At 34.4% G+C, this 25,957-nt stretch overlaps 1 protein-coding gene across 1 annotated transcript; it reads right to left on the bottom strand.

Annotated features, from left to right (window-relative positions):
* Nucleotides 1-9,124: 9,124 nt before the first annotated feature.
* LOC149425643 (uncharacterized) lies at nt 9,125-25,474 on the bottom strand. The gene is made up of 6 exons (XM_089644312.1): nt 25,361-25,474; nt 24,875-25,248; nt 16,155-16,542; nt 15,179-15,279; nt 13,518-13,863; nt 9,125-9,624 (listed from the first exon to the last, which is right to left on the bottom strand). The coding sequence occupies exons 2-6, from the start codon at nt 25,175-25,177 to the stop codon at nt 9,440-9,442; spliced, it is 1,323 nt and encodes a 440-aa protein (XP_089500438.1). The 5' UTR covers nt 25,178-25,248; nt 25,361-25,474; the 3' UTR covers nt 9,125-9,439.
* Nucleotides 25,475-25,957: the final 483 nt, after the last annotated feature.

Raw genomic sequence — 25,957 nt, 5'->3', positions numbered from 1 at the left:
GTCGAGCTAACAATAGACTGACTCTACCGTTCTACTATAATAACACACATACATTATCACATTATTACTCACCAATCAGTCGATTACACATTTTGGGAAATGAACATGCCAACATCGGCGACATTTATTTCTTAAAATTAGCGCAATATAAACATGCACTCAAAAATTATTTTTCCATAATGTAATTTTATATACGCAATATGGACATGTTGAAATGAAATGATGATATTTCTCATTGTTCTTTTTTTGTTATTTTTGGTTGTGATACACAAAATAATTGTATGTTATTTTTAAGTTTGAAACTACTATAATGTAATAATATTATTTTTCTTACTTTGTACTCTATCAATGTTGTTTATTTATAAAAGGCAGTATAGCCGTTTATGTATTTAAAAAAAAATAAAAATAAAATAAAATAAATAAAAAAATTCTCTAGTTCTCCTAATTGCAAAGTCAGTTGATGCTTTGTCGCTTTCGGTATATTATTAGAACCCATTAGTCCACATAATTGTCTGTAAGTTTCTCTCATTCCTTTGTACTAATGTAAATGTGTTTTATTGCCTCTGTATTGTTTGTTATATGTTTTATCTTTTTTTCTTCCTCTTTATGTATATATATATATATATATATACACACACTTTGTATTTCTTGTTAAGTATTAATTTGTAGCCTGATGATGCTTGGGCAAAGCGAAACCGGTCGGTAAATAAACTCGTTTAAATTCGTTGTTTTACACGGAATAAGTGTTTTATTGTCATTAAATTTTTGGATGATTTTTATAGCGCCGTTTTTGTGCAAAATCCCCTCAAGGGCGCTGGAATAAGACAAACGACAAAGTAATGCTTTCTGCAATAACTTTGATAATGCCGGAAACATGAAATGTTGAAGACGAACTTAGTTAGAGCTTTCTGTTGTAATTTTGGGAATACTTTTCTGGCTTTCTCTGCTTAAGATTGAACCGTAATAAAGGTAAAGTTTTTGGATTCTGACAAGTGCTCTTAAATAGACCTCAGCCTCCGCACCCCGCGTATGATTTATCTCTTATTAGTGCAGTTGAAATAGAATAAGCTAAGAGAGCTCTCGTTCTGAAAAATATCACAATTGATGCGGAAGGAAAGCGTGAAGAGCCGTCAAGTGCGCTTAAATAGACCTCAACCTCCGCACCCGCGTATGAATTATCTCTTATTAGTGCAGTTGAAATAGAATAAGCTAAGAGAGCTCTCGTTCTCACAAGAATCACAGCTGATGCGGAAGGAAAGCGTGAACAGCCGTCAAGTGCGCTTAAAGAGACCTCAACCTCCGTACCCCGCGTATGATATATAAATAATGAATCACACAGAATAGTAGGGTATGCATATTTTATAAGTTATTAATATTTCCATTGAGCCATGTTGAAATTAAGTGTCGAGGTACCCAAGAAACTTCATAAGAATTTATACGATTGTCATAAAATAAAATGATCTATTATCAAATACGATGTAACTTATGTTTCACTGTTCATGTGTAAAAGCCCTTAAAATGGGCGTTAGTAAAGTAATAAATAAACGTTACATAAACGCTAAGCCGTAAATATAATGTTCGACCCTACTTGTAAATGGCGGGTGGCAGTGCAGTGAGTTTCAGCATCTCGCTGCAAATTATGACATCATGCCGGTAAATTGAGGCATCCATTCTTGAACAAGTACGTAACCACCGGATACTAAATAACGAGATTTTTATACAAAAACAAAGACATTATTTAGCACATGCAAACGGACATCGTGTACTGTAACTGGAACGCAATACCAACACGGCTTTACCTACGTGACAGGGATATGATAGGGTCGAAGGGAATGAGTGTTCTCGTATTTGAATACAAATTGGACGCCTACCCAGGTAAAAGGTAAAAATGTTAATTGATGACTTGATTAAATATTGGTATTTTGTTAAAAACGACTAAGGTCTATTTCAAAAATTAATTTAAAGCAACGACCCACTTTAATATTTTTCGTCTGGATTGGAAAATTAATAGATTTTTCTACTGAGAACACGGAAATGCTAAAATTTAAAACTAGTCGTTCTGTTAAAAGTAGACCTCTTATTTCTAATTTTCTCTCATTTAATAAAACAAAATCAATAATTTCCTCTGAAATCCTTTAGGTTACACAACCTTGAGATTTAAAAAATCGAACTACCTTTCATTTGTTACATAAATTGTATATACTTTAAAGAATACTTTAAAAGTTTCAAATGATGTTTCAAAACTCCAATGATTTCCGAAGTTATATACAGCATTTAGAAATGAGCACGGCAGAGTCGGCCCGAAACTCAGGTGGCTATCGGAAGAATACCTATAGCCAATATGAGAGCCCAACAAGGAAATTGAAAACATCTGCTCAAAATGAGTCGGAAGACATCGTGGCAGCAATGGAACCTCATGTACGGTCCACTAATCGCGGGAAGTTATTTTAAATATGTATCTGGTTATAAGACGCTGACGCCATCCTGTTTTTTCTTTTGCGTTTTGTTCGAAACTACTTTTTTTAAAGTGGTGTGCAGATCTACTCAACCGATTTTGTTTAAATTCACAAACACATATTTTTAATAATATTATCTAAGGTGTTGTCCAAGTTTTTTTTTATTGAATGCATGGTTCATAAGTTATAAATTTCTTAAACTCATAATTTCATAATTTTCCGAATCCTTCCAACGAGAAAGCAAGGTACTCCAGTTGACGGCTTTACTGGAGTTCAACAGAAAAAAAGATTTTTAATCAATTTGCTCTTAGCCAAAGTCAGATCTACTGGTAAAATTGCATTAGCCGTCGCATCATCCGGCATTGCAGCTACACTTTTGGAAGAAAGCCGAAACGCACACCCGACATTCAAACTCCCACTAAAAATTGTTATTGATGATACCAACGGTGTTTGTAGTATTTCTAATCATTGACGAAGCTACCATGTCGAACAAGATTTCTGTGGAAGCATTAGACAGAACAATGCGCAATTTGCGCAGCAAAAACTCACCTATGCGTGGATGTACAGTTTTGTTGCCAGGTGACTTTCATCAAATCTTACTGGATGTGACGAGAGGTACACGTGCTGACGAAATTAACGATTCATTAAATAGGTCTTAGACCTTTCGTCATATGTAAATAAATTGGAACTTAAAACCAACATTAGAGTTTCGTTGAATACACATGAAAACAGGCATTTTGCAGAGTTGTTGCTCAAAATTGGTAATGGGCAGCCAACCACAAGACAATGGAAGAATTAACCTCGATAATGAAAACCTTTGCGTTTTGATAAATGACCTCCCAGAATTGGTTTATAATGTTTACCCAGAAATTATTAATAACGTAAGTTGTAAGACTACGCCTTTGTTCAAGGAGAGAGGAATTCTGTAACCTACTAACGAACAAGTTGGCAAGGCAAATAACTTGATTCTCTAAGACGATTGATGCACCGACGCAAGCCTACTACTCTGTAGACACTGTGCTCGATCTTGAAGAGACTGTTCATTTTTCTACAGAATTTCTAAACTCCTTGCAACTCTCTGTTCTCCTCCCAACATGAATTGGTGTTGAAAAGAGGGTGTCTTATTATTTTATTACGGAACCTTAATCCACCCAAATTCTGCAATGGTACATTTGCAGGTAAAATCTTTAAAAACGTTCATAGAGTGTACAATACTGACCGGATGTGGAACTATAGGAGTTGTTTAAATTCCTCGGATTCTTTTAATACCAACGAATATACCGCTTCAATTTAAACTACTGCAATTTCCGGTAAAACTGTGTTTTTATTTATTTATTTATTTATTAACGCCGATTATAGCGGCTTTTACAAAAGAAAACAATTGTTTTACTTATTATAAATACAGAATATACATAGATAAAAAAAATATAAATACAAAATACATAAAAGAGAACAATAGAAATGGTTATTATAAATACAATGCAACAATGTGTATATATAAATATATAAACAATTAATTTACAATAAATCCCGGATAAACTAATACTTTAAAACTGTATTTGGTTATATTCAATCAGAGAAGCGCTGACATACAGTTTTAATTAAGTGGTGTTTGTATGAGGATAAACTAGCAATGTTTATAGATTCATCCAAAACATATTTATTACCAAGTACATGTAGGCGATTCATTATGGAATTGAGTTCAGCGTTAGATCCTGTATTGTTGCAATGATAGGGTAATTTGAAACGAACTGATCGACTAGGTACACGGAAACATATTAGCGAAAGAAGTTCAGGGGAGTTCAACATGTTGGTAACGATTTTAAATAAATAAAATAGGTCAAAACAAATTCTTCTTTCTTTTAATGTATCGAGTCCCAATAAATGTAACAGAGAGGGGTAATTAATGTTTTCGATGAGTATTCCCAATTTAAAATTAATATAACGTAAAAATTTATGTTGGACTCGCTCAAGGGAATTATCATGTACACTGTAGTAAGGACTCCAAATGGTGGTGTTAAATTCTAGTTGGCTTCTAACAAGTGAAGTGTAAAGTAATTTGACAGTTTTTAAATTTTTAAAATCCTTTGAAATCCGTAAGACAAATCCTAACATTTGCATTGCTTTACTGGTTATATTATTAATATGTTTAATAAATTTTAATTTAGTGTCAAAGGTAATACCAAGGTCTCTTATTTCATCAACAGATAATAAGGTGTGATTATTGAGAAAGTAGGTGAACAACAATGGGTTTTTTTTTCTGTGGAATCTCATAAGTTGACATTTTTTTACATTAAGTGTTAATTTGTTTTTAAGACACCAATCGTTAAAGCTATTAATATTAGATTGAAGTGTTAGACAGTCCTCTATATTGTCAATAATTCTATATATCTTCATATCATCAGCGAACATTAGAATGAGAACACGAGTGAATATGTTTGTTACGTCGTTAATGAATAAATTAAAAAGTATAGGACCAAGATGCGAACCCTGGGGTACGCCACTGGTAGCTTCGAACATGTAGGATAAGTGATCATTAATACAGACAGTTAACTGACGCCTAAGTAAGTAACTCTTAAACCAAGATAAAAGGTTTCCATTAATTCCGAGTTTCAAAAGTTTATTAATGAGGATTTTATTTATTTATTTATTTATTTACGGACAAATAGTCCATTAACAACATATTAATTACACGAATAAGTTTTATAAACAGAGATGACAGTGAAAGGAGAGCATATATAAATGAGGAGCGAAGACAATAATAATGACAATAATAATATAAAAGTAAGAATGGGAGATAATAATAAGTCAAAGCATGAAGAATATGTAATAATTATGACAGACCTTATCAAACGCCTTACTGAAGTCGGTATATATAGAATCAACTTGTTGTTTGTTGGCAAGTGCATTGGAAATAAAATTTTCATATAATGTTAGGTTAGTCAAAGTTGATCTGCCGGAGATAAAGCCGTGTTGACAAGTTGCGATACAAGAGTTTACAAAGAAGCTGATTTTCTTAAGAATCAATTTCTCAAAAAGTTTAGGTATAGACGATTGAATACAGATAGGCCGATAATTTTCAACAAAGGATTTATCACCACTTTTAAATACAGGAGTTAAGTAGCTAAGTTTCCATATTTTTGGAAAGTGTCCTGTGGAGAGTGACTTATTAAACAGTTTATTAAGCGGAACAGATAAACTTTGGACACAATTCTTAAGTAAGATGGAAGGAATCTTATAAGGTCCCGAGCTTGTTTTAGGTTCAAGTGATTTAATACAGACTATAATGTTTTCAATATCAATGTGTATTTGCGATAAGTGTAAATTTATATCCGTATTGAAGTTAGGAATTAAGTCATCTGGAATATCAGGTTCATACACGTCCTTAAAGTAATCAGCAAACATGTTAACAATTTCATAAATTTTACTGGAGCTATTTTGTCTGTAACGTATATTACCAGAAATACCAGCATCATTGTTTTTCATTGATTTTGTGTATTTCCAAAAGTATTTTACATCATGAAGTATCGTGTTCTCAACAGAATTAATGTAATTTTTATAACATCTTTTTGTCATTTTTTTGCAATCTCTTCTAATATTGTTGAATGCCATATAGTTGGGAATTGTTCTGTGTTCTTTATATTTTTTATGTGTTTCTTTTTTAATAACAATTAACTGAATTAATTATTTGCTGAACCATATCGGATACTTTCGTACTTTATGATGAATTAGAGGAATTGTGTCGGAAATGATACTATTCAGTTGAGAGTAAAATAGTTCTACGCTATAGTTGAGATCACCTTCCTTGAGAACAGACCAATTTACTTTGTTAAGTGCATGATTAATGTCCTGGTAATTAGCATTAATGAAATTACGACTACAATTTTTAATTAGGGGGTCACACTCTATTGTAATAGGTAATAGTATTGTAAGTGGAGGGTGGTGATTATCAATTGGGTCAAAGGATTCGGCTGACTCATAGACTTTTATATCCACATCAGTAGAGAAAATTAAATCAAGTGTCCGATTACTACAATTCGGCACATTGTTACATTGAAATAGACCTAAATAGTTCGACATGTCTAAGATTTCTCTCTCGCACGCCGTTAATGGTAAGTAATCCAAATCATTAAATTTACAATTAGGTAGGTTATAATCACCGCAAATTATAATATTGTGATTAGGGTGGTTAGGTTTGAGTAGCTCGACATCTTCACAATGATTTTTATACATTATTATATTAGAATTTGGTGGAATATATACACATCCGATGATAGTTTTTTTGGATTTATCGTTTAACATTACAAAAATTTGCTCAACATCATTGTTTTTGTTTTTTAATAATTTCGATGAAATTTTTTTATTTACTGCTATCAGGACGCCACCTCCTCTTGATTTGGAGCTGGTGTTCCGATTTCGGTCAACTCGGTAGATACTGTGGTTAGGTAGACCGAGCTCCGCTGAGTATATCGATGGTTCCAGCCAGGTCTCAGAGAGTATGATGATGTCCTGTGAGATGGTGGGTGCATTAGTTCTAAAGTCACTGAGTTTAGTCCGAAGTCCCCTGACGTTCTGGTAGAAGATGTAACGTGGCGCGGTTATAAGTTTTTTGGTATATTGGTTATAATTTTGGGTCTATTGTTGATATATTTGATAGTTAAATTATTTTCTCCCTTGATTTTTCGATCCTCCAGCTCCTTCCACAAGTTTTGTACTTCTTTCCGTTGAAGCATTGTTAAGTCGTTCTTGGTCTTGATAATTACATTTCCATACGGTATTCCTTTTTTCTGTAAAACAGTTCTGGCTTGATATTTATCGGACAGTTCGACCTTGATGGGGCGTGTTTTATTAGTGTCCTTCTTACCCAATCGATACACTTTAATTAGCGAGGTATCTACATTATCAACATTGTTAAGAATATTCTTGACATTATTCAGATCTTCGCTCATTGTTGCAGTTAGAGAATTGCCCGAGCTTTCAGGAACATTGAACATTATTACATTTTTAGATCGCGATTTTCTCTCGTCCATTTCATTCAAAGTTTCGCAAATTCCTGTTAGTTGTTCCGTTTCGATGTTGGTAGTTGACAAATTTTTGGAATGATTAGGTGAAATGTTCCTGTAGGCATTCAATTCACCTTCAAGAAAACCAACTTTTGTGGAAACCAAACTAATATTGCCTAATAGCACTGAGAGTTGAGGCGTTAATTTACCCATTTGTTCTTTAGTAAATTTATTAGTGGGATCCATGATGGTCGTATTTAAATCACGTATAATATTGTTTGCTAATGTGATGAATGCATATGTATCGCAGGAGTCCATGATAAAGTAGCTGGCGAGATAGGTTTAGCTGCCCTGACTTGTGTCGGCGGGAAGGAGAGAGTACTTGCGCTGACGGCTAGTACGGACACACACACAGTCACACTAGAGTAGTAAGTCACGCTCGGTGGAATTAGGTACCAAATAGCGGTAATGGCGGATTATTTTTAATAAACTTAGGTTTTGAGTTAACATAACACGTATGTGGAGTAATGCACTACTTTCACTGCACTGTTACTAAATTAGCACTAGAGTAACGTATTACTTATGATCAGGATCTATTTAAATTAGTTATTTTTTTAATATTTTAGCAGGAGCTGATTCAAACACGTTAGTAATGTGTATATTCGTATTGTTGTGTTCTTATTTTTCAATAAGTCACACGGTCAAACATTCAGTGTTGCAGGTTTAGATTTGAGCGTTGAGTGTTTTTCACAAGGACAACTATATGTAGCCCTTTCGCTAAAAACTTTGATCTAAAGGGTAAGCTTGTATGTCAGTACCAGGTATGAGAATCAAACTCATCTGAATAGCCTAAAATTTTAACCAAAAAAAAAACTGAGATAACTTCCATAACCGAAGGGTGAAAACTTGCTTTCCCAAGTAAAATAGTTTCTCTTTGCCTTTTACTGGACTTAAATTAGAAAACATCAACTTATAAATATTTAATGTATGTGTGGGCAACAATGCTAACAATTACAAAAAAATATATATACATTCTAGAAATGTTAAATAAGTATGCCCATGTTGTTTGGAGGCCCTGAAGAAAATAATTTCCCTCAGGGCCTATGTCATCTTTGGGGATGCTGTGTGGAGGGTCTGTAGTGGTCTGTTGGATTTAGTATTCATAACTCAGTCTCATTACCTATGTTAACTATAATCGCTCACCATAATAAGGACTTCCGAAGAACGTTTCCACATGCATATAATTTCTGTTAACCTTTTCAACGAGGAATGTTTCAACGAAATTGACAGTACAGGAATATTTCACTTATTCAGTAAAATTAATTCAGAGAGTTATTATTGAACTCGTCATATAAATTTCGATGCCGGGAAGTGGTTAACCTTTGGAACACCATACCCTTTTTGAGGGAAATCAAAAATGAACTCTAAAGTGTTTCAAGTGCAAGTGATTCTGTTAAAAAAATGATGAACTTTCTCATGGCATACAGGTTTAAAACGCATATCAAAAAATTCCATCAATGGTGCACGAACGGCTTTCCAGATGTTAAGGAAGTGACAGTAGGAAGGGATATGGGAGAGTGGTAATTTATTCAAGAAATAATCAGTAATTATGAAGATGTACATTTTTTTATTAAATATATATATATATGTATACAGCTTAAAAAAATAATACATGTTAAATAACAATATGTGCGAAACCGGCGTAATTATTTTATTTTAAAATCTGTTAACAGCAAATTAAGAAATTTAAACAAATCATATTGTTCAGTATCTACTTGTTAAGTACTATCAAAACATAATAATAATATTATATGTATAAAAATGTATACCTAGGTATAAAAAATAACATTTTTTGGAAAAAAAAAACTAATTTGATGATGAATGGAATAGGGGGCCGGTTAACGCTCAAGTTCAAGTCCGTACGGAAATGTAATACGTACGTGTCAAATTACGTTGAAAATGTAGTTTTTTTAATAATATTTAAGCATCTTGACTTGGTGCTACACTGCCTTTTTTGTTTATTCTCCGTCTTTTTCTCTTGAAACGGTCTTTTGGGATGGGAGGGTCGAACATGTTGACCTTGTGCTCCTTCAGCCGGTGCAGCTTCATGGTCACGCGATGCGCAAAACATATCCCACAGTCCGGGCACGAGTACGGCATTTCTCCTGAAACGCAAACAACTAGCTTGAACTTTTCCCGTACATTTCCAAAACTTACATCCGCTCCCAATATGATGAATATTCAAGCTATTTATACATTTCTAACAAAAAATTGTCCAAAGAAGTGAATCTCGCAGTTCCATAATAAGTATATATTATGGAACTGTTAGATTCACATTAATACCGACCCTGATATCTGTGGCTTGCTTTGAAAAGGGCGAATGTCAGTTTAACAATATTCACACGGTAAGTTTATACAATAACATAATAATACAGTATTTCCGATTATAAGTTAAAACACATTTACCTTGTAATGTACTAAATAATATTATAAGAGAACTAATGAGATACATTATATGATGCTAATTATTAGTTAAATTATTTAAGGTCATATTGTTTAATTTATTTTTTTAATATTATAATCCGGATCTAATCTCAGCTCTGTCGCTAGAGTCCAAACCAGTCTAGTGTACTTGTTGTAGTGTTGTGCAAAACTGATATACATTAATGGCTTTTGGAAGCAAGACACAGATGTAATGGACCATTAGCGAAATTATTAAAAGAATGCATAAAATTAAAGTAATGTACACTAATTACACGTTGAAACTTTAAAATTCCCCATAGCATAGTTTTATAGTAAAATAACTAAAATTCACATCGCACATTTAAACTCGTTAATGTCGTAAGCTGCAAATTGCATGCAATGTCGTTATTGTTAGATTATTTTGTACAAACTAAATATCGTTGGCGATCTGGCAGGAAAAATAAATAAATATATTAAATCATCGTGACAACATTTTGTACAATCGGGCGAGGTCAGTTGATGCAAATCGTTGTTTAAATATAAATGAGGGAAAAAATAAGATAGGACATATTGCCAGGTCACCATCGATGTGTGAGGTAAATGGTCCATCTGTAAACGCACACAATTGGATGGATATGACAAAACAGATTAAAAAAAAACTACATTGTTGGCAACTACAGTAAAGTTTCGAGTTTGCAGATGGAGCAGTTTACTTTGCATTAGAAGTTACATTAATTCTGGATATCATGTGGCCATATTTTTGGCACCAGGAGGGTTCAAGAATACTTAGAATAAATTACAACATCAGTCATACTTTTACCGCTGAAGAGCGCACATTGAAATAACCAGACCCTGCACAGAAAAGTATAGTTCGCTAGAGTTACACAACAGTTTGCAGGGCAGTCTATTGTGGGACTTGACTTTCAGGTGTGGTGCTCCTGCAGGTACTAGTATCCTTGGGAATTAGAAATGTATTCATTATCTTTTGAATTGATATATGCAACCTATGATATGAACGCTATGCAACTTAAACTTTTTTTTACTCTGCTTCTATTGTCTTACTAACTGCATATTGCATGAATGTTTTTATTTATATACTTATCGCCCTCGTAATATAAAATAGGATATAACTTTATGAACTTCTTTGCTTTGATTTGTTTTTCTTCTAGGAATGATTCTGAAATCTTTAAAAATTTTTACTCATTTATCTTATTGTGTAGAATTGTACTGCTTCTTCATCCATACTGTTAAACCCTCCCCATAAGAGGGTGGAATAGCCACTGGCACAGGTGATGCCTTTATTTTCTGTCGTTTGTAAGCGCTTAGTTTCCTGCGCTGTCCACTCCACCACCCCTGACGTAGCGGTAGCAGTGAAAAGGACGGTACTCTTCGACCCTGATCTCCAGTTGTCTTGCGGTTCTGACAGTCTGACAGGAGTGAGTTACTTAGTCCCCAGGGTTCTTCAGAAGCCTCTTCTCCACTATCCCACCCTCTTCACAAGGGTCACGTCTGGCCACTGTGCAGCCGGGGAAAGGTTCGAAGGACCACCTTCCCGTCCCACTGCTCACTGTCTCTCGTCAGGACTACTGTGGCTTTCCAGAAGCTGTAGCTACTGTTATTGTGTTGAATGCGGTCATGGGAATGTGTTTGAATTTGATTTTCCCTTCTTTTTCCTTTCTAATGTATGTTCCTCAATTTCTCTCCACTAGCTTCAAGAACAAGAACAAACTCCCTTGGGTGAGCACTTTCTAATGTATGTTCCTCAATGTCTCTCCACTAGCTTCAAGAACAAGAACAAACTCCCTTGGGTGAGCACTTTCTAATGTATGTTCTTCAATGTCTCTCCACTAGCTTCAAGAACAAGAACAAACTCCCTTGGGTGAGCACTTTCTAATGTATGTTCCTCAATGTCTCTCCACTAGCTTCAAGAACAAGAACAAACTCCCTTGGGTGAGCACTTTTTGAGAACGTTTTTGGTATTTATAAATGTATGTTGTGTCAGGCAGGGACAGTCGGGGGCTTTTAGAATCATTTAATAGTAGCTTCGTTTTAAAAACAAAAGTAGACTCATGTCTGAATGTTCTTTTTTAACCAAACTGTCTACAAATCGGGTTGTCTAGGGAGGCAAAAATGAGTGAGGTAAGTAAATTATAACACATTTGTAAAAGTGTCTAACTGAAATGTGTAACGAAATATTCGATTTTGTAAACAAACCCAAACTTTTGTTTACCTGATTTGGGATTTGCAGTTGAGGTTTTTACACAGCCAGCAATTTGCGCGCAATTATAAAAAGGACTACAGATTTTATTTTCGAAGACCAAATACTGATAGGACAATTCGAGTTGCCTGCATACTGTCACATTCATTGATTGACAAATCACTTAAGGGTAACCTTAAAATTATTCATAAACCGCTCATTCATAGACAGCACTAATTTAATTATTTTAGGAAAAAACGCTTTGCAAGTTATGCTTTAAAATATACTAAGATTTACTTATTTTTTTGCACCTGTAAATACGGGGTATGAAAACGAATAAATAGTTCTGTCAGTATAAAAACTCAATTCTTTCAAGAAAGGCATACAAATACAATATTGTATCAGTGATTCAATCCAATGTTATATTTGTCTGCCTTTCTTGGAAGCATTGAATTTTTATATGGACAAAACAATATATTCATATACCCTATATACAGGCACAAATAAACAATTCAACATAATATTTTGAAGCATAACTTGGAGAAAGTGTTTTTTTTTTAAAGTAATTGAATTAGCGCAATCTATGAAAGAGCAGTTTACAAATATGTTAAGTTTACCCTAAAAGGAAGACAGTCACGCCACCTCCCCATTCTCCTTTCCCTAATGGGCAGGTCCATTATTTTATGTCTCCAGCGTCAATATATTTATTTATTTATTAATCTTTGGGAAATCAATAGTCGAGTTCTATCACTTTTAAATTATACCAAAAATACAACCAATTAAAAATTACTGTAAGATCGGTGAGACATAGAATATTTTAGAACTATGGCCACCTATAATAATATGACTGCATGTACAGTCTGACAAATAATAGTATAAAATAATGAGGGCGTTGAAATCGTTTTAACTGCTTTAAATGACGACAAGATGGTTTACAGAATAAGGGTGTAACTTTAAAAACCACTATGGTCCAAGTGCATCTTTACACATTATTTATACACTGTGTTCAGAAACTTTTGGTACTTTTCAAAAGAAGATTGTGTTTTATGGTAATTTAATATTCTAGCACGTTATTTTTGACCACTTTCTACACAAGATAATTAGAAGGGAAAAGTTTGTTTCTGTATTTTCGAAATGAACATATCAAAGAAATCATCTAAAACTTGGCTGTAAGTATGCTCACTAAGCAAATAAAAAAGAATTGTTAAACTGAGAAAACCTTATAACAGAGTTACGCTGTATATGGAGTACCTGTGTGGGTGCGCAGATAGCTCGCATATTGTACCGGCAATTGAACTGTCTGCCGCAATAAGGACAGCTGACAGATGGCTCTTGGTTATGTACAGAGCACATATGACTTTTAAACCTTATAAGATAGTTACACTGTATATGGAGTACCTGTGTGTGTGCGCAGGTGGACTTGCATATTGTACCGGCAGTTGAACTGTCTGCCGCAATAAGGACAGCTGACAGATGGCTCTTGGTTATGTACAGAGCCCATATGACGTTTAAGAGTGTCTTTGGTTTTAAATTTACTTCCACATAATGTGCAGTCACGTAGCACAATGGGCCGGTGGCGGCTTTTGTGTTGCCAGATATAGTTTCCAGGAATCATCTTCCCACACTCATCACACTCTTTAGGATGCTGTGTATGTGTGTGTGACTTCATGTGCTGCGAGAACTTCAGATATTTTAAAATATTCCCACAAATTGGACACAAATCATTTCGAGGAATTCTGTAATTCTGTAATGAAAAGAAGGTATCAGTGAGTCACAATAATTGTCAATAATTAAATACAATACAGTGACCCTATGTGCGGCTGGAACTGCTTTTTATGACTTTCCACAAATTGGATACAACTCAATTCGAGTAAGTGTCTCCAACTTGTATCTCTCCTTGTGTCTCTTGTGTCTATCGTGTCTCTTGTGTCTCTTGTGTCTCTCGTGTCTCTCGTGTCTCTTGTGTCTCTTGTTTCTCTTGCCTCTCTTTATATGATTTGTCATCTGAGTGGACTTTTATATTTTGTATTTTATGTAGATATTATCTACACTATTCATTAATTATTCGCCTGAGTGGGTTTTTGTAATTTCATATACCTATGTACATTATAAAAATATAAATAAATAAATGAAAGTCTCTGTAATCAAAAGGAGTTATTAGTGACTCATAATAATTACAATACCAGAACAAAGCCAGCAGAGAACACGTTGATATATGTAGAGAATGGCTAAAATCGTGGTAGCCTATTTATCAACTTGTGTTTGTTGGTGAACAAGTTTACACCTGATTCATAACTTACAACTACATAAATATGAACCATTATCAAACTACAAAATACCTTTATCTTACAACTTATTACTAGAACGCGGACGGGTTTTGGCAAAGACAGGTCAACATTTAAAAATATATATGTAAAAGACTAATCTTAGGTGAGTACCTACGTATAATATTGTGTCTGAGCTAAAGACTAAACATAGAGATAGCCTTCACATTAAGTTTTGCTTTATAAATCGAAGGGCTTATAACTTATCTCATTTACTGTTATAAAAACCTCTAGGAGATTAACTCTTTCTCAAACACCAATTACTAATTTAAAATAATTTCTATGGGTCGGTACTATCAACAGGAACCTAAGGAGAACCTAAAGAAAAAAGCGAAATTTTAGGAAATCCATACAAAATTTGCATCTAAATAAGAAGAGTTGCACAAGTACATCTCAGGCAGTCGTCTCACGTTGTCGGTTAGGAATCGACAAAAACCGAGTGCAGTAAAGATGCAGGAAATATTGCGTAATGTATGTTGTATAATCTATACACACGGCTGGGAAGCTCTGTAACTTGTAGCTCAGTAAACTGTTTTCGCATTCGCCGCCTTTACGCTGAATTTTTTTATCTGATAATCGTCAAATTAACTCACGGGTACTATTGCAACAGGTAATTTAATATTTTAAAATAAATCGTAATTTGACAAAAGACTGAGAAGATGTAATTAATAATCTAATTTTCTAATAAGATCTTCCACTAGAATTCTTTATAGTAACTAAAATAGGTTAACTTACTTTAAATCGCGCTTTATGAGATAGCTGATGGATAAGATAGTCTTCTTCTTGGTAAGAAATCATGGGGCACTGCTGGCAGGGGTATTCCACTTCCTTTTCATCTGTAAAACAACTGTGTTTTAATGCTACATGCATATTGTGCGGCAACACTAATATTATTGAGTGTAGTGTATACACACCTTCATTAAGACTTAGGCCCTTCGTACACAGAGATACTTCTAAGCTACTTGACTGTAACGTAACCACAAGTAGCCTCAAAATACGCTGCTCTTCAAAGCCAGTTTCCATACACGGCGTTACTCAAATTATAGGGAACTTGATCATTTTTTCAAGTGCAGCTGAGGAATTAATACAATGTCAATCGACTAAAACAACGAAGACAATAATTTTGTTCTTCTTTGTATTTACAAGCATAAAAAACAAACGAAATAAATGTTAATTGTAGGGCCATTCATCGTTGCCAAGGAACTACATAAGAATGATGTCAAATTGACTTAACTTTCCAACCTCAATCCACACCTAAATCCTTTCTAATGTATTCTGGTAAATTATACTTATATTAACATTTTCATTTTTCCACCTTCAGAACAAATTTAACATTCAAATCATGTTCAAAGGCGTTTCTCAACGAATGCAACTCGCATTGCGTGCTATTAGTACTGTCAGTAGCGTGCACCTGACATCAAACCCGTAGTCGACGCGTCGCGTTGTGTACGAATGCTAGCAAAATAGTATTACGAGAGTATGGTGCGTGCACAAAACTTGAGTTGCTTATAAGTATCCCCGTGTACAAATGGCCTTAACTGGTTGAAATTGCCACCAGACAATAAGCCTACCTGTAATAAATATTACATTTATGTATTTAGATACTTATGTAATATTGTGTTTACTATGAAGAGTAAAAAAAGGCACCCTAGCTTATGTTGCCAAAGAGGCCAAAAAAATATGTTATATATTATATTATAATGATGCATACCTTCACTCTCTTCCTTCTCTCTCTGAGAATGGACTTCTTCCAACTTATATTTATCTTCACCGAGTGGTTCAATAATTTCATCTTGATTTAATGGCTCTTGAAAGGTGTCTTCTTTTTTTACAAAGGTCATTTGAAGAAATATCTCATTACTCTTTAGACAAATTTCTTGAAACCTATTAATGTAGTCCAGGTGATGTTTACAACGTAAGCACACAAACTGGAACTCATCAGTTTCAAGCACATTTACAGCAGAGCATCTGATTACTATCTCATTAATTCCTGAGTCTCCCCAGATCGGTGTGGCTATTGAAGTGATTTCTCTGAGACATAATCGGCAGTTGCATGGCACCATCACGTTGTCTATCTTTTCTTCCTTCACGATACCATCCTGTAATGTATACGTATTATTAATTAGGATGGCTCAAAGACCAGAAGATCATTAGGTCGTAAACTGACTGGTGTAGTATAACCCTGACCACCATTAGCTTTGTTCCAAATACACGGCAATTCCTACTACAAAAACTCAGATGTTTTGACAACATATTCAAGGTTTCATTTTTTTTTTTGTCAACCAAAAAATTAAGTTTTTAGTCAAATTTATTAGGTAGGAGTATTTTTTTCCAGCCATGCTAATGATGTCTCTTTATTATGGTGGACGAAGTAACATCAAATTCAAAATGTGTATCCTTAAATTACTTTGATGCATTTATTTTTTTTATTTTATTAATAATAAACTAATATTGAAATCAACATTGCAAATTTAAACTTTGTTGATAATGATGTAGTAGAATTAGCTAACTTACTTCATAATAATATAAACAGATAATATAGATGTGTAGAGCCAACAGTTAGACCAAAATTGCATACGTCAAAGAAATTATCTAAATTAATTTTTTAATTAAATAACAAAATTTTACCAAAAATCATATTTGACGAAATTAGTTTTTTAGATCTTCATACAATAGTATATGCTAGTGCTATTACTGTTTGTAATAAGTTAGGAATTAAATTATCATCCTCTGATGATAGATCATATAGTTATAGTAATAATAAAACTATACTAACAGACCGAACGATTAGTCATAATAGACCCGATACAGTTTTACATGACAAAATTAAAAAAATAACTTATATCATTGATGTCGCTATTCCAAATTCCTGTAATATTCAAGAATCTGTTAATGAAAAAATAAGAAAAAACACAGATTTAGGAAAAGAGATAAAAAGAATTTGGCATTCTCAGACTATAAAAATATTACCATTCGTTATTTCGGCTACTGGCATTATACCTAGCTCTCTCATTAAAAATTTAGGCGTATTAGATCTATCAAAAAATTTATATACAGGGTGTCCGGAAACTCGTAGTACAAGCGGGAAACTGGTGAATCTACATCACATTTGGAGTCGATTTTGTAGTATATTTTTTTTTTATTTGAGCTTTCGTTATCGAGTAAATCGAGTTTGAAGTTGATTTTTTTTTTTTTAGTCAAATTCATATAAATTATTACTGAAGATCAAAGTACCCAACTAATTAAAACTATTTGAAAGTAAAACAAATGAAGAAACTCGGATTTGAAGCATTATTTTGAAATCACCCTTCATTTAACCCGGTGTAATCATAAAATATTTCTGCTCTGCAGGGTTAAAACATCTGTTATTCAACCCTAAACACCAGAAAAAACTTTAACCCTAAAATAGCCGAAAAATATTTTTTTTTGGTTTTTTTTTTTTTTGAAAATGCTCAAATCAAAAAACTTTATGTTTTTTTGGGTTCCCCATGTGGTGTAGATTCTCCAGTTTCCCGCTTGTACTACGAGTTTCCGGACACGGTGTATAAAGATGCAAAAGTCGGTCATTTTGAATACATGTAGGATAAAGAAAGATTTTTAAAATATTTATGTTGAGGGATCAGTAGGATTTATAGGCCCTGTTAGGAGTTCTACCGAGCCGAATCCTCTGATATGAAAATATCTGGGGTCGGTGAATTATTTTCCCATTTGATCTCTAGTGAGTTGACGTGTTGTTCTTGTATTGTTTTGTATTTATTCTGCTTTTATAATGCACTTGCATAATATTGATTGACTAGATGATCATTTGTGGAAAAGTGTGTGGAAGGGTTTAGTTTTTCCTATGGGGAAGATTTAACCCGGACATAAAATCGGAAAATATTATTTTAATAAAAAATAAATGATTAAAAATAAAGTTTCTTTCATCGCCTGAGAAAACATATTTTTGTGGACACGAGTTTGAATAAGAAGAGCGACAACCGTTCTTTTCAGTACTAGTAGATTATATTATGTTATGTTAGACAATATATCTGGAACTATTTCTCTACAAGATTAATTATTTAAGCCCTTGGGCAATTTTGGGAGATATTCTTCATTTTGGTTGGGTTTGGTGTTCAATAATATTATTATAACCTAACTGAAACAGGTTAGATTATCAGATTACGTTATAAAATATATGACTAATTATTTAAGTCCTTGGGCAATATTGGGAGATATTTTATTTTTATTTTGGTGGGGTTTGGTGTTTAATAATATTATAATAACCTAACTGAAACAGGTCAGGTTATCAGATTGCATAAAATATATAATTAAAAATTTTGCATTATCTTGCACTTTCCACTTAGAGTACTACTATGTGTATAAAGTATTAAATGTCGTTGCCTCATTGATGATGAACCCCTAAAGCCTCTGACGTTTGCAATGTACTTCGCTTAGGAGAACCGTCAGAATACAAGTTCGGCAGAAAATATTTTTGCATTACATTTAATTCTGGATAAATTTGCTGTGTTGAACATATTTCAAAATAATATACTTTTATTAAATATAAGGATAGGATTTATAGTAATTGATTTAATTGAAATTGAATGTGCGATATTCCTTCTTTCTTAGACCGTTTAAATTAGATTTCTCTCTGTAATACAAAATGAGATAGCGTAACTTTTATGAGAAATTCAGGATGGGATGTTATATATGTCCCAAAATGTTTGTTGTTTGGGAAGAATATCTCCCAAAATTGCTTAGCGGATATGAGGATAGACAAATTTAAAAAAAATAATATTTTGGCAAAATAAAAATATATTTGTTCTATTTATTTGCTGAATAAAAATAAATAAATACAGCTTGACACACTTAAATTCGCAGTCAGCCTGCAAGGAGGAACACCATGTAAAATATCAATGTTGCAAGGTGGGTTAAGGAAGGGGCTATACGAAGGGTATTGTTATGATAACCATTTATTCAAGATATAATCAATAATCATGATAACTGTAGAACACCGTTGTTTCATCACTTTCAAGTTGGAGAAAAGAATTAAAATGGAAAAGCATAATATTCTTTTCATGTGTAGCTATCGCTTTGTGAGTATACATAATTATAATTAGAATAAAATAACTTAGTTTGAATACCACTTTATTCTAATATAATATATAAACCAACGGGTTCGGTTCGAACTGTACCTTCATCAGGGTTTTATAAAATAATTATAGAGTTACAGTGTACCTACAGATAACATAGAAGAGGGAGAGAGAACACCAACTTCGATGGGGGGCGAGTGGGAGGTTGTTAAGAAAGAGGTGTTCAAAGTGGGTGTTTAAAATGGGGTTATTTGATAAATATAATGGTTTATTTACTTATTTAAAATAACGTTTTATTGTGTAAATTTACATAAATTTAAAATAATATATTATGTAGATCTGATTTGATATTTTCACGGCCAAAAGTATTATAGTGATTTATTTTTGGGGTTTTATAACGCATTGCGCTACCTAAAGAAGGCAGCAGCCCAACACGGCATAATACCCCAAAAATAAATCACTAAAATAAATATTTAGTAAATTTACAGCATGTTCCAGAGCTGCAGATACTCTGAGAATCACCCTGCTGGATAAATAAATACCATTTAGAATTGAAACAATGCTGGAAATGGCTTTGACCGTATTTTGTGACCAGATCTGAATAACCAGGTACTTCCCCACCTTTCTCTTCCCCTCCCCACTACGTTTAGCCTCACAACACATCCCACACAGGGATGCCATGTCTCACTGGCTCCAGACTATTAGGAGTAGTTGGGACTCTTCTGCGGTACTCAATAAATATTAGTTTTAAAAAAAAATTTTTGAAATATAAACAAATTGTTTTATTTTTCAATAATTAATAACATTTATAAAACGCAAAAAATATATTTGATACAACAAAAAGGTGTGTTTGAGTTTTTCAGAAAAAAAATGTTGACTTAGTGCTACTTCGTTTTCTTGTTGGTTCATCTTTTTTTCTCTAGAGTCCGTCTTTATTGTGGGAAGATTGAACATGTCAACCTTGTGCTCTTTCAGTTGGTGCAGCTTTATGGTCACGCGGTGCGAAAAACTTATCCCACTGTCCGGGCACAATCATGGCATATCTCCTAAAACACAAACATCTAGCTTAAACCTTCCTTGGTACAGAGTATTTACTTTTCGTGAAGAGTCAATATAAATGCGTAAGTTACTGTTACATCTGTGATACAATAGAATAAAGAAATATCAAGTGGGCGTGATTGGTGATCCAAAAGTCAGACATCATTTTGCAGAACTGTGTTTCACTATCATTATGATTCAAATGAGATGGCAATAAGAGAGAAAAGATAATATAAGAGAGACAGATCACATGCTAGATGGAATAGAACCAAAAAGAGTCAGTGTCCACATTGTTTTCCATTCAAATGTACATGGAAGGCATTTCTAGTGTTCTTCTTTATTCTATGGGCGGGACAGAGTGTCAAGCATAACAACTGAACTGTGACCACTACTGGCTGCAGGTCATAGACCAGCTGATCAGGGAAAGGAAAGAAACCAAGTGCGCGGAGCGGGGAGGCGGCGGAGGTCGCAGGTTCAAATGTACATGGAAGGCATTTCTAGTGTTCTTCTTTATTCTATGGGCGGGACAGAGTGTCAAGCATAACAACTGAACTGTGACACTACTGACTGCAGGTCATAGACCAGCCCATCAGGGAAAGGAAAGAAACCAAGTGCGCGGAGCGGGGAGGCGGCGGAGGTCGCAGGTTCAAATCCCAGCGTGCGCAAGTAAATTTTATTTGACTTATTTGTGTTATTTCACAAATTACTTATTTAAAATAACATATAGTATATATGCGGCACGTTCCAGAGTGGAAGATACTCTCAGTACCTGCCTGGTATAAGACCACCATTCAGAATTGAAATGTTGCTTGAAATGGCTTTGGCCATGATTGGTGACCAGGTCTGAATTGCCAGGTACTTCCCCACCTTCCTCTTCCCCATCTCCTTCCCCTCTCCACTACCTTCAGCCTCACAACATACCCCGATTGGGGATGCCATAGTCTCACTGGCTCCAAACGATTGGGAGCAGTTGGGACTCTTGTGCGGTTTCACATAAAATGGACTCCCTAGTTGTACAAACAGTTGAACTTTCTGTCGCAATAAGGACAACTGCTCTTTGGCTTTTGGTTATGGACATTATCCAAATGATTATTAAGGACGGGTTGTTTCGGAGAATTCGAACAATTCATCAAATTTCAACATTCATTTTCGGGTTCTGTGAAAGACTTATTCAAGTTCTGTTTTTATATCATTGTAGGCTAGTTGCTTGACAAAACTGAAATAAAAACAGAACTTGAAAAAATCTTTCACAGAACTTGAAAATGAACGTTGAAATTTGATGAATTGTTCAGATTCTCTGAAACAACCCGTCCTTAGAGAACGTTTGAATTTGTATTTACTTTAACATGACGCCACTCTGAGTGAGTACTATGGACTGGCGCCGTAGTTGGTGTTCCTTAAGATTCATGTTAAGACTTTCCTCCCTCTGCTACAGAGGCACAAAAGACAATTTTATATACATACAAAATATGTACGACAATGTGTACCTTTAATCTTAAAGTTTGTTGCAGTGTCAATATCTTCCTACACTTGTTTTCACTCGGTGGTTAATAACAATTTCATTTTGATTTAATGAATCTGGGAAATGGTCTTTTTTACAAAGATAGTTTTAAGAAATATCCCACTACACTTTACACACATATTTTTTAAACTTCTTAACATATTACAGGTGTTGTTTACAACTTGAACACATCAGCTTCAACCACCTTCACAGCAGAGCATTTGATGACTATCTCATATATTCCCAAGCCTCCCCAGATCGCTGTGGCTAGTGAGATTATTTTTCTAAGACATCAGTCAGTTGCATGACACCGTCACTTCTATTTTTTCTTCCATCGAAGAATTTTTTTGTGATCAGAAGACCATAAGGTCGTACAACGACTGGTGTAATAATACTCACCACTATCAGCCCACTAAATGATCGACCAAATTTTAATCAAAGTCAATGGAATATTTTAGAAAATTATTAACTCTTTGCACGCGGCCGTATCAACTGTTGTTACGGCAAAAAGTCCATACTCACACGCGGCTGTATCAACAGTTGATACGGAAACTTTGAATGCCGATATTCCAGCGGTCTTTTGACATAAATTTATTTCCCGCTCGCTTGAACATTCATAGAACTATCACGATGCTGACATCTACAAGAATTTCTCGAAAATAAAATTGTATTTCATTAAAAAACATCGATAATCAAGTGAGCCTCTTTGCGCCTTCGAGTGCTATAGTTTACAATTTTGTCAACGGATGGCGTTAGTTCAATTTTGTTATTATATTAAGTGACATAAAATTTAAGTGTCCAGTTTTAGAAAAAGTTTTCATAACAAAAAATGATAAGTGCTCATGGTGTCCCACTTGTGTCTATCACCTAAGTACACACACGCCGAGTGAATGGCGGGACCACATTCAAAAGATACGGTATGTCTTTGTATGAAATTTTATGATTTTGTTTTTATAAACATCTAAGAGTGTTGAAACACGAGGATTTGTTATCATATTGTGGAGAATAATCTGTTCGGTCTATATAGTCCAATAAATCATGCCAGAATGCTATAATTTGACATTTAATTACGTGCATAGGTATTTGAAAATATGTACCGCGTACGGGTATAGATAAAACGGAGCAAATTAACGCGTTCAAAAGGTTAAAAGAATGCAGCATTTTTTACTTTCGATTCATGGTCACCATCCCCTAAACTCTCGAGTACTGATTTTGAACAAAGTCGATGCAGAAACCTATCAAGATGACAGAGTCAAATGAGTTATTGTGAGGGAAATCAGTTGAAAACCCAAGATATCCAATATTGCAGACGAAATCTGTAATTTGTCATTAGATTCGAGTTCATCGCACCCCAAACTGCCTTAGATCGGTTAAGAACTTCAAAGGGTCTGCCGAAATTATGCATTTTGAGATTTTGTCTTCTTTTTTTTCATTTTTAATAAATAAAAAAGGATGATAGCGGGTTTCATTCAATCGATAATAATCATTTAATGTCTACTTACCCTCTGGCTAGTTAATCCAATGACACCTACTGTCAGCTCACTTATTCCTCATCAAATTCCATCGCGTTACCCATTAAGCCACAGAAGAGCGTTCTTGACATAAATAAACCACTCACGTTATTGACGTCTTACGTCTTGTCAACTGTCATCTTGTGAAATGCTAGAGATGGTCGATATTCTGGCATTGCTCCGGTGACTTTGCGGTCACGAAATTATTTTTGGAGTTTTGAATTTTCTGAGGGACCGATTCCTTTAGAAAATTATCGATTTTTTTTGTTCAGCAAAATGAAACTTCATTGAACATCATTTGCCATCACTGCATGATCTTATGTTATTTGTGAGGTTTTCGGAACTGGGTCAAAGAAACATTCGTAGTTTTTTTAAATGCAAAACTTGATCAAAAAAAAAAACTGCGAGAAAGAGAGTTGTTGATCAAAATCCTTTTTTAAATCGGATAAATATTGCAAAATGATTAATCGGGGGGTTTTTCCACTCTCATGCCATTGGAAACTAGTTTCAAAAGTAACTGAGGACGGTTATTTTTCTGATTTTTGGTTTCCTGTAGCTGGAATCGCAGTGACAGCTTCTTTGGTACAATATTTTACATTTCTTAGTACAATTAAGTAACGTTGGCCTCACTGGGTGGCTTACCCGTGCTGAGGCTTTCAAACAATATCTGCAATCTCTACCGAAATACTGAAAATATGCCTTCACGCAGGAACAGTTTAAAAAAATTAATTTTGGGAAATTTACAGTAAAAATCATTGGTACACTGGAACTTTGCTGTTTTTTAATTCTTGTCTGGTCCTGCTCTGACATTATTGAACGTTTTGTTTAAAAGGCACGTATTTCGTGCCATTTTCGTTACTCAGAATGAATAAATTAAATTTTCTGTCAACCTCAGGGCCGGTATTTCATTTCATTTTCCCGCAAGGAATCCGGGTTCAAGAACTCACGCCAGCTAAGCCGATTCAACTATTTAAGTCGGAGATTTAAGTAAACTTGCAAACTAATAGGTTTTTAGGTTAGTTTGATTTATTTTAATAATTTATGCGTATTTCCTAACCTCAAACTTAACTTTGAGAAAAAATGAAACTTTAACATCTTTTAGGTACCATCTCTCCGACATAAATAGTTGTTTTGTTAAAGTAATTAAGTTGAAACCAGGTGCTATTCAACAACTTTATCAGTGCTTTCATTTTTTAGTTAAGTTTAGAAAGTAAAGACGTTTAGTACCATTGTTAAAACCGGCCCATAAAATGTCGTTTTAACTCGACAACAAAATACACAAAGTTTATGATCAACTGATTGTACTTACATCATGAAAGTCCACTGGTGTGATGGGATTGACATATATTTTCTGTGGTAAGTAATTTGGCTGAACTGGTTTTTTCTTTGAATAAGTTCTTAGAAATGGGGACACTACTACTGGCCGTACTCCTGACTCCGGTTCCTCGAAGGGTTCGGTTTTGGGAGTGAGCAATATCAACTCGCCATCACTCGAACAAGTATCCAACTGTCCTCGCCCTGTTTTCTGTTTCCTCGTGAGAGAGTCCATACATGTTTTAAAACTATTTTTTACTTTCGTATAAGTCTTCTCCGTACTTTTAGGTTTCATCATACTGTTTACAGTTTGAAGTCAGTGAAACTATAACACATTTAAGTGTATATTTATTATAATATCCCAATAACCTATAACATGAGGATATCTGTTAAGGTTGTCAATAATTAGAATGGAATATGGAAGCAAATATCAACAAACTTGATATAAAAATAATAATAATCTCTTGAATGAAAATACAACCCAAATTTGTAATCTTTCCCGTGGAAAACGAAATTATTACAAATCTCGAATTTCGGTATGTCAAAACTCAAAACAAAACCTTCAAAACTTCAACTTCAAATGCCTTCAAAACATACGTACCGTCAACAAGAGTAGAGGTGGTCGACATTCCGACCCGGCAGTCCCGGTGACTTTGCGGTCACTGTGTTATAACTATACTCAAGGGGAGTTTAATATTAATTTTATTCATGTAAAGGAAAAGGAGGAACGAGTACAAAAAAAAAAGAAGTTACTTAGTTACAAACACTCTTAAAATTTATTTTAAAAAATGTATAAAGAAGGCTTAGTCTTAATCTAGCTTAATACTAGTCGTAAATTAAAGTTCTTATCTGGAACCGCGGATCTCCACGTTCGCACTTATCACCGACATCACACAAGCGGCAACTTGGGTTGGATCCGAAGGGCGGAATTAGTTCAGCCTGGGCCAAGGCTCCGAAGGGCGGAGTCGGCAGGCAGCGACTCCTAAGAGGGGAAGCTTCCTGGTAGGAAGATCCTCGGCGCCGCTCCAAGGGGGAGAGCATGAAGTTTCTCGCCGGAGGCGAGACGGTAACTCCTGCT

This window comes from Hesperophylax consimilis, chromosome 2 (genome assembly GCF_061612785.1).
Source record: "Hesperophylax consimilis isolate HC1 chromosome 2, BYU_Hcon_1.0, whole genome shotgun sequence".
NCBI lineage: Eukaryota > Metazoa > Arthropoda > Insecta > Trichoptera > Limnephilidae > Hesperophylax > Hesperophylax consimilis.
Note: the sequence above shows the minus strand (reverse complement) of the source record. Positions and strands in the feature narration are given on the sequence as shown.